General features: G+C 46.6%; 1 protein-coding gene across 1 annotated transcript; it reads right to left on the bottom strand.

Moving 5' to 3' along the window:
• Positions 1-874: 874 nt before the first annotated feature.
• LOC144116126 (uncharacterized) lies at positions 875-8,650 on the bottom strand. Its single transcript, XM_077650821.1, has 4 exons — positions 8,466-8,650; positions 4,967-5,471; positions 3,810-4,057; positions 875-1,527 (listed from the first exon to the last, which is right to left on the bottom strand). The coding sequence occupies exons 2-4, from the start codon at positions 5,446-5,448 to the stop codon at positions 1,094-1,096; spliced, it is 1,164 nt and encodes a 387-aa protein (XP_077506947.1). The 5' UTR covers positions 5,449-5,471; positions 8,466-8,650; the 3' UTR covers positions 875-1,093.
• Positions 8,651-10,250: the final 1,600 nt, after the last annotated feature.

Here is a 10,250-nt window from a genome sequence, read left to right as displayed (position 1 = left end):
TCGCCCAAGCATCAGTTCTAACGAGAAGGGATCAAGGAAACCGCGAGTGTCAGCGCTGTCTGACAGCGCTACAGCTTTTTTTGAGATATGCCCAGTGTGCTCACCGTGATATTCTGGCCTTCTGGCCGCGTACTTCTGTTAAGCAAAAGTGTGGCGCATAAAGACTGTGACGGGCTCAATGCATGTGATGTGTTCACTTTTTTTTTTGAAGCGATGTTTATTGCCTCAGGGTATCAAATCTTTGAAGTGATCTGTCCATTTTTGTTCACGCCTATATATTTTACCTGTTCATGTTTCTGTAACATAAGACGCATGACGCCTGGTGCGACTTGTCTGTGTGACATTGGCAAGAAATTTCAGTCCTGTTTCAAACAGTAGCAGTATTTGCAACCTTTCTAACTTGTTGAAAGTAAATTGAGCTCCTGTCCAAGCTAAGCATAGATGCAGCCGAAGAGAGCACTTCACTATTTAATCTTAGTCCAAGAATAAGTCATTGCGCCTTGCAATATCGAAGCTGTGATGCAAATCATAAGACATAGGACGAAATAAAGCCGATGCAAAATCAGAAGGTCTCGACGAGCGCTTATTCGAAAAAAAAATTATTTCAGGCAAGCATATGAATGAACATAGCAAGAATTCGTCGTTATTAGCCGAAGAAAACGGCCTTGTTTCGGATGGAAGAGTAAAATATAAAAATATTAGCACGCCATGAGTAAAATAACTTATACCTCTCTTCCAACATTGCTTGTAAGGAGTGGCAGTCATGGCTGGTCCTAGTCAGGCCCAGAAAAACTGGGAACACAGGTGCACATACTGAAATCGTCGCGAATCTGATCAGATGCCGCGGAAAGAATGCCGTGCTCACGAACCAACTTGTAACTAAGCATCCGATTTGGTCCTTCCAGAAATATTAATACAAATTTAATTAGGATGCATCAGTGGACACGACATGGTGGGCAACATAGAAAACGTCGCTGATATTTATGCTTAAAATGTCTACTGTGACCAGGGAGCTAGAGTATAAGCAGAAACCATGCAGTAGAAGCAGAGGACAGGGTGAAATGTTTGCAGCATGTGCTAAAAAGTCAGTGGCTCATTCGAGCTCCACGTAAACAATGAGGGAGTCCTTGGAGAAGAGTTCTTTTTTCTCATTGTACTTCCAGCTGATCTTCTCCGAAAGTATTCCTTTCTGTAGCACGCCACTCTGAGGCCTCTTCAGGCACGCCGCGTTCTTCTCTGGACATATCTTGAAGGGTACCTGGATGTCCCGGCCTTCCTTTGTCGGGTGCAAGATGCTGATATGGACCTGCTTGGCGAACGGCCACTCCACGAAGTCGTCCCTATCACCGACGCATAAAGTGAACAGGAACGAAACAGCAGACAGCTTGCACCAGCTCTTCTCGAACTTGCATTGCAGCGTGAAAGTGTAGTTGGCGAGTGTGCAGGCCCCATCGAGGGGTAGAAGCAGGTTGTCCTGGCTCTTGCGCATGGAGTCAATACCACAAAACATTAAGGTCTTGGAGGACGCTGTAAAAAAGAAAAGCCACGACCAAATTCATAAATCAAATCATGCTCATGGTTTGTTGGGGCCAAATCTTAATGTTTGACTCGATATTAAGGCAATTACTATAGGCTTCGTACCAAAGTAAGTCTAGTTTTTCGAGAAGGATGAAGGAAGGACACAACTTTAGCTGGTGTTATTCATAATTGGTTTGTTCTTACCAAAGATAAATTATTACCATCCTGTTCAGGGCACAACGAGAGATTCAAACCTGAATAAGCTACTACTAATGGAGAAAAAGATAGTACACGTAATAGCAAATGTTCCGTACACTGAACACATTGCTAACTTATTTACGAAATAAAACACACTCCAGATACAGCCCATACACATACTCAGAGAAAAACATTTCATGGTACCACGCTAGATGATCGACATTTTGGATATGCCTCAATCTCGCACCCACTGTGGTTCACAAATGTTAAAAGGTACACTGTCATGGCTGCTTAACGCCCTCCACAACGAAGGTATTGACGCAGTCAAACTCAAACACTCCAAATTAAGGTATGTGTCCCCAATACCATACCTCATTGCCCACTAATAGTATATTTGCTACAAAATATTGTACACTATCATCTGCGTCGAATGTATCAAGCGCTACATATGAACTTTTCTGCACATTTAAAATACATGGTTTTCAATTGCATTTCTTATTTTTATTTTCCAATTTACTATTTCTTTAGGTTATGAAATTTTCTCGTAATGTGCTTTATCCTGTTCACGTCACCAGGTTCGTGACTTGTGCATTATTTCCGTTTTGATTTCATTTTGCGTTTGACTTGTAAATCATGTGACTTCATGCCGCTGTTCCTATGTCGACGGGGTTTGGGGGCCGGCAAGCCACATATTTACGGATTTTACCTGAGTCTCCTCACTCCTTGAATATTAAATGAAAACAATAAATAAATAAAGAATGAAAGCTAGTTTCCCGATTATTTTGTCTTGCGAGATTATATTCTTTTAAATTTAAAGTAAGTGCCATTGCAGCCGAAATGTCTGGGAAAACGTTCTAGTTGCTATAACTGTACATTGTGCGCCATTCCCGGAATAGGTTTGTCAGTAGGCGAGCGCCACGCAAGGAGTGACTGCTGACCTGAAAACCGTGCAGTGAAGGCGTTATAATGAAAGTTCTTTGTGTCCTTGATTGTGCTTTTGCCTAAGCCGGATCAGAACAGCGGTCCAAATGACATGGCGCTTGGTAGAAAACGGTTGAGACTTGACACATGCAGTATCAGGCTGCAGTCTTTCAGATATATATGACACTAACACAGAGCCCAAAGAGATACAGGCGTATTGAAAGACCTCGACACGAAAACTGCTGCCTATCGCCTGTGGCTCTTCACTCTGAACATTGTTGCTGTTCCGTTACCAATGAATACTGACTAGATGAAATTTACATGTCGTTTCCGGATACATTACTTTGTGATTTATCGTTAGAGGCGACTATAAGTGGAAACTAAAGTGGAATATGGTTGAGGTGTGGTTGCTATCCACAGCTGCACTCGGATTGTGAGCTTAAGTGTACAATTTGCAAGCGTGACGACCTCAACAGAGCCACTTAAGTCTGTTAGTGTACAAGGTCGCTTCGTGCCAAAAATTTTGGCATCACAATCACCGTTTGGCTTGAAATAAATTCATCAGGAGTCAGCAGGACAGGGGTGTGCAGTTTTGGGCGAAATTTTGTTCTGAGATATGTATTTCTGAACGTATCGGTAAAACCATGTAGTGCACTAAAGCACGCAAAAGGAGAAGCTGACACGTATGCGGCAAACTTTAGAACGAAAACAAGCTGAACGCGTGAAGCCTGAATAAGTGGACAGATGTGTTTAGTTTCCGTAATATACTTCGAAATTGCCGCTGCAGTTGTGAGTGTTCAGTGCGTATCACTGTAGGTTTACTATAACAGTCACAACTACGGAGTGCGAGCGCATGAACCGCTTCACAAGCCAGGACTTGCAGCGCGTTGGAAGAATAGTCATTGGGTATCAACGTGGTGGCGCAGCGGCTTACTGGTCCCTCCAGTTAACTCATAATTACTTATGAATATATTCCCTTCCAGTTACGTGGTGTCTATAGTGCAGGCGGCGGACAGGTAAACTGGCTGAAAATGGCTAAGCTTGGTCACAGCTTATGTAAACTATTTCCCGAAACTCTAGACATATCTACATGAGGGTAATAAACCCTAAAACTCCACTTTGGTCATTTGTAATAGCACGCTTTGAGGTGGCGTAAAAGCAAGGGTGCGCACCTGCTGCCGAGTTGCGCCTACTGCTGTGCTGTGACGCTTCAGGTGAACTTCCTTTCGGATCCAGCACTTCGAGGAGGTCTACCACCGAGCTGGCCTTTTTCTGCAGCGAGCCAAGCCTCATGTCGGCCCTGGGGGTGCCTTCCACCACGTTTTTGAGGCCGTGCTGAATGTCCCTCAACGTTGTGGCCAGGCGGCCGGCATCGGCAGCGTCGACAGTCACCTTGCCATTCGGTGCAGGATCGGCGGGACTGCAGAGTTGTTAAGAGAAAATCAGAACAACATGCGTGCATTAATACTGCACCCTAGACATGTAACTTACTGGCATAAAAAAGTGTTTCAGCGAAGTAGGACGACAGGCTAATATAGTCGGTGTAAACCGGGTATACCGGGGTTGGGCTCGAAAACTCATTTTAACGCTACAGCGTTAAAGAGCTCGTGTTGTAGAAAAGTCGGTGTCGGCATCGGCTTCGCCGGCGTTGGCCGTGAGCGAAAAATCGTCCTCTCCCCTCCTCCTCCGCGCAATGTAGCCCCTGCCCCAACAGATAGCGCGCGACGGCAGCGCCTCCCGCTCGTTTCGTTCGGGCGCAGTGGGGCCGTGCGGGCACGCAGGGTTCACGCGGTGAGCGGCGAACAACGCAGCGCACATCCAAAGCGCGTTCGCCACGAAGCTTGCGGCTGAGTCCCGTTCGTTTGACGCGGAAGCTATGCTAGCGTTCGCGGCATTGGGTTTGTCGAAAACGATGTGTCGCGTTGCACTCTTAAAGGCGAAGCTTAAGCGTCCTCCAATTTTTTTTTCGACTGCGCATAGAAACGGAACTGGCTCTTTTGAACGGTGTTAATGACTAACCCGTTCCTGCGGTAATAAGGCACTCACAATGCTTATATTTTTGTTTTGTTTTTAATTGTGTGACTTTACATGGAGGCTATAACCCCGCTCTTGCCCTTTTTCGTCCTTAAGAAGTGAGATCCCTTTCATGACAAAACGATGTGGTTTCTACAAAATGTGCACTGCGATCTTTTATATTCGAAACAAACATGGATGTTGACTAGACCTCCACAGGTTTTGTGTTGTTACTACACTAACGTGGCAAACAAAAGCGCAAAGAGAAACGAGTAGGAGACCTTGAAAGGCGGGCAAGGAAAGTCAGTCATCTCACCGTGACTTCTCATCGTCAGTGCAGCTAACGTAGTGCTCGACCAGGTCCTTGCGGAGCACACTTCCCCGGCACTTGGAGCAACGCACCGTCCCGTAGACGCAGTGGGCGATGAAGTGCTCCTCCAGCGAGGACAGTTTTCCGACGAAGGGGCAGCCGGCGGCGCCGCTCCCGGCGTCGTTGATGCAGTGCACGTGGCGTTCGCCTAGCTCGCGCCGGGTGAACGGCATCTCCTGAACGTCTTCGGCGACGAACGTGGTGCCATCTATGGGACACTGGAGTCCCCTGTCGGCTGCCTGGTCTTTGCAAGTCTCGCACAGGACATGCGTGCAGGGCAGCAGCTTCCCCACCGAGGCGACGACTCCGCAAAGCCGGAACACTCGAATCTTGGGCATCGGCTCCACGAACCGTAAGGTGCGCCATTCGAGAAACTCGCCGAATCCGGTGAGTGTATAGCGGCAGTCTGTCTCCGCCGTCGGTGCCATGTTCTCGAAGAAAACTCTGTTGTCTGCACAGCCAGAGGAAGAGAGATAGAGGCTTTCATGACCACGGAAGGCATTGCTTTGACCGGTAACTTGTATGGAGCCGAAAATTATATTTTTCGTGCCGAATGCGACTGCAGCGCGAAGACAAATACAGTAGTGAGCGGAGGACGAGAGTTTTGGAACACTACCTGCCATCGCATAGCTAGAGGTTGGAGCGTCTGGGTTCTAGCGAAGGTACTTGCGGGGCGCACCACTCATGTGGGTAGAACCCCCCTCCCCTCAGTAATGGGAACAGGGAGGGGGGCTTGAATTATGTTCTATATAGACTCGCTTTTTCTTCCACAGCACACGAGTGGCTAAGCCTTGTCGTGAACTTGGTCTCTTTTCCTGCCCCTTATAGGAAGAAACGGCCACGCGTCTATACATGAGAGGTTTTGAATCTAGAAAGTCATATTCGAATCTGATCACAACAAGTCCATTCGTTGTGGGTGCCCTGTAGAATTATTGATAGATTGAAACTGTCAATCGGTAATAACGGACCCAAAGAAGGATTTCTTACTAGAAACGTAAACAGAAGCCTAACAACACGCTGGTCACCGATGGACTGAACTTGCTAAAACTGTATAAATATTAATAGATGCGGCTGGGGTGCTGACGTAACGCGATCATTCATACCAGCCCACTCCGCAAAAACGTGTCCAAACTAGCTGAGCTCTGCCTTGTGAATGAGGAGTCGAACCAAAATGTGCTTCTTTTAACACTGTAAACAGAAGAGGGAAAGACCAACATGCGATGAAATGGATATGTGTGCTTTTCAAAACGAGCTTACAGTTTTTGTACCTTGGGCGAGAAAAGGTTCAACACAGCTGAAGCACCAGCCACCACGCATATATGTTCACCCTTCAGAAGCGGCACCCACCATCCACCCACCTTCTGCACCCTCCGCCCACTTCCCCCTTCAGAAAGCCTCCCTTCCATCTTCCCTCCACGTAACGGCGTGGATCGTGTGAAGTAGTAGCCGAGCTCACAGCAAAAAAGTAAGAGCACTCATCTAACTCTTCACACCGCTCTCCCAAGCGTCACCAAGGACCCACCCATTCCAATACACCCTCCACCCAAATCCATCCTCCGGAAGCCCACCCAGCATGTGAGTGAAAAAGAGACAGCGAAATCAAGTTCAAAGAATGCAGTTGATAGGCGATCGAGGTATAGGTTATCCACGTAAAAGCGAAATACCGCAAACGCCGAGTGCTGCATCCCATCCTTTGACCACCTATTGGTGATTTTAATGCGACAGCACTAAGCTGGTCACGAAAGGGAAAACTCTTCGGCGTCTGAGCCTGTGTGAGGTCTTCACCTGCCAAGGGTGGCAGATGGTGTTTAGAGGTATTTGCCTATTCTCACAAACCACCTGCTAACCTTTACCTTCTCGTCTCCTCTTCTTCAGTTGTAGGTGAGAGGAGAAAGACGCCGGACTAACAATGACTCAGCAAGAATGAAGGTGGCTAAGTAAACTCAGACAACAGCAGACAGACGTTCAAATTAGACAGCCTGTCCAAGAGCTGTCCCTCCGGATACGACGCTTCCGGTATCAAGTGCTTCTCCGGATTGCCTTGAAGAAACAACCTTGGTCTCAGAAGCCCCGGTTCTTAGACGTGTCACTTAACGTACCTGTATGAGCACTCATGGATGTCTATCAATGTGACCCGCTTTGCGTGGTTATCACTGCCTGAGTTTATAAACAACCTGCGATAACAAAATGGGGAGAGAGAAAAGGAAGCGCTGGACGAAAGGCGAATTCTTACGACAACATCTGGTCTGCGTGCCATACAGACCGTCTCGCAAAGATTTATCTGTGAACAAATGAAGCTTGTGGCAGCCAAAGAACAATCTAAATAAAAAAAACAATTAGATTTAGAATATACTGCTCTGTTATCACGAAATTGTTTAACCAGTCTTGTTCCCCTCGTTATGGGCTCAGCTATGGTCGGGTCCATGGAGATTACTGCACTGGATTATCAGAGTAATACTGGTAAGCATTCGACAATGAGTATAAATTGATCTCTAATGCGCTCTCAACCTCATTACGGCTTAATGTAAATTTTTAGATTGCATATATAACAGCGAAACACAGCGTAGGTATAAAGAGCCTTTTTCCACTAATGACCTTTAATGAATCTCAGGTTCAAAAATACAGTTGAGCGAAAGAAAGCAAGCAGAAAGTAAGGAGTACGCATTTGTCTATATATAGAGCTAAATGTTACCGAATTCGCAAATAAATTGCAGTTATTCAAAATTGAGTCGTCTTGCTCCTCGGAAGCTTCATTACAAGTGATACAATAAGATTATTTCGCTGCCAAAGCACTACATAACACGGCGCCAACCAAGAATCTTGTGTGAAGCCTTGAAGAAACTGATTAATTCAGAGGAGCGCCCCGCGAGCTGCAGCATATGGGAAGAAGCTCTGAAAGTTCGGACAAGCTTCGCTCCAGGTCTAGCCAATGGGAGGGAGACCTTGAGATTGACTTTAGCCAAACCAGAAATAAAATAAATATTGACGCGACAGGCTTCCAAAGCCCCGGTGACTCACACAGATCAGCTTCGCTGGCCACTGCACCAGAGTACTATGCAGTGTTGATCACACATCGGGTTACACTGCAACACACTCTTGCACTGTGCATTGCACATCGTCGTCTTCATCGACTTCCACCCGCGGCGCGAACAGATCAGCTCAGATTAACCTCGATCAGAGCTTAACGTGAGTCTCATATCGTCGGCTGACGTGCAGTCAACCCAGCAATGAGCCAACCAGGCTAAACGCATGCTTTCGCAAGTCTACTCGGTTTAACTACGTTAAAAGCCTACCACTTTTTTCGAATTCTGCAGCTGGAGGGTAGGCATTAGTATCATTTCTCTTCTGCTGTCAAATTCATCACTATTTCGTGTACACCATTTTATCTTCAATGTAAGGTAGACCGCTGTGGTAATTATAACTTTGTGTCCACTTGGGTACTCACAAGACTCCTTGGGAACTATGCGGATCAAGATCAGGGGCGGAACTCTCCAAGGACGAGCGCAAGCCCCAAAGATGCCAGTGCCGCTGTGGCGTGCGGGTGCAGTCTCTACTTCGACGGCCAGGGGCGTCAATCTTAAGCTGGGATGTCAAGGAGGTTAAGAATGCTAGTGAGTAGGGAGTGCTCGCAGCTTGTGCTTGACTATGGTGAACCCCTGGGCAGGGAAGTTAAATAGAGTGGCTTATCTTATGCACGTGACTCGGTATTGACGCAGTTGAACTTATCAACACCTAGAGCTGGCGAGAAGGACGATGAAACGGAGAGAAGGAGAACCAGGCTCTCGGATTTTGACAAAAGCAAATTGAAGAGCAAATTGTGCCCTTTGCGACGACATGATAAGTTGCGATATCGAACGCGGGTCATAAGGTGAGTGTCAAGTTTGCTGCGCCTAGGGTGTGGCGAGAAACGGGGCGTGCGAACCTCGGCCACGGATAAGTGAGCGCAAATGATTTGGATCAATCCTCTTTTCTTTCGGGCGTGTTACGATTCCAGTCGTATCATTGCGGCTTGGGCGGCTGCAGACTCGATACCATTGGCGGGCCGGGTCAAGTAGTGCGGCGAATGCGGGCCTGCGTCGATGCTTGGGCGGGCTGGCGTCGAATGGCGGTAGGGAAGTGCAAAAGGACGGCACAAAGATGTGGGGCCTAAACTGCAGAGCACTTAGTGGCAAGAGCCTTTCTTGAGTTTTAGAAATGTTTGCCTGACTCCTATTCTTGGCGTAGTAGACGGCCAATCCAAAATAGGTTGTATAAGCCTTTTTTTCTTTTCTTTAACTTGCCCTGACTAAAATGTGTGGAGAAGTGTATTTGGAGTGCATGGAGGCTGTCTGGGCCTAAAGTTTACAGTTTCACGTTTTTTTGTATCAATAAAGTTTATAAAATAGTGCTGCCACGGTGGATCAGTGGTTATGGGACTCGGAGGCCGGTCCGAAAGACGCGTGCTCGATCCCTGCCGCGGCTGTCGAAGGTTGATGGAGGCGAAATTCTAGAGGTTCGTGTGCTGTGCGATGTCATTGCGCGTTAAAGAACCCCAAGTGGTCCAAATTTTCAGAGCCCTTCACTACGGCGTCTCTCATATCCTGACTCTCTTTGGGACGTTAAATCTCCATAAACTAAAAAAATATATAAAAAATTGTAGTTGTAAGTAGCAGCTATTACTCCCTCATTGATTCCTGATAAGGTTTGTCCAAAAAAAGTTTTGAACCGCCGTGTTTTGAAATATATGTTAAGAATGGTCGAAATAACATTTCTTCGCATATCAGAGTAAATTCAGAGAAGTGTGTAAGAGGGGACTGTGGCTCAGCACAGCCTACGGCACTTTGCAACGCCCAACAAGGGTTCACGCCAAAAGTTTGGGCTGCGAGCGAGTTTCACACCTCTGGATCGTGTTTTTTTTTTGATATGCAGTGTTAGAGAACCGTAGAGAACTAGAGAGAACGGTAAGGTGACTCGGGTGCCTAACAAAAATAGGAGTTAATTTCATAACCTGGTCGACGCACATTGAGACTATTTGCGCCAAAACATTCAAAATGTAGACGAATTACGCAGCGCATCAAGATATTTTTTAAATGACGTCCACAAACTAGCTTCTGGTAATGTGTAACCCGAAGTCGCCTCACCTGAGTGGTCTCTATATAAAACTTATATAACCTCCTTCTAGGGGTAATCCAGAATGAGGATGCTTACATTCTAACATGACACCAATCAAACGTGACATTGTAATCTAATA

This window comes from Amblyomma americanum, chromosome 1 (assembly GCF_052857255.1).
Source record: "Amblyomma americanum isolate KBUSLIRL-KWMA chromosome 1, ASM5285725v1, whole genome shotgun sequence".
Classification (NCBI taxonomy): Eukaryota; Metazoa; Arthropoda; class Arachnida; order Ixodida; family Ixodidae; genus Amblyomma; species Amblyomma americanum.
Note: the sequence above shows the minus strand (reverse complement) of the source record. Positions and strands in the feature narration are given on the sequence as shown.

Coding starts and splice junctions, on each gene's coding strand:
- LOC144116126 (XM_077650821.1), bottom strand. CDS start 5,448: ATGGCACCGACGGCGGAGACAGACTGCCGCTATACACTCACCGGATTC. Junction 4,058..4,966: donor ACTGACGATGAGAAGTCACG/GTGAGATGACTG, acceptor ACAACTCTGCAG/TCCCGCCGATCCTGCACCGA. Junction 1,528..3,809: donor TAGGCGCAACTCGGCAGCAG/GTGCGCACCCTT, acceptor TCTTTTTTACAG/CGTCCTCCAAGACCTTAATG.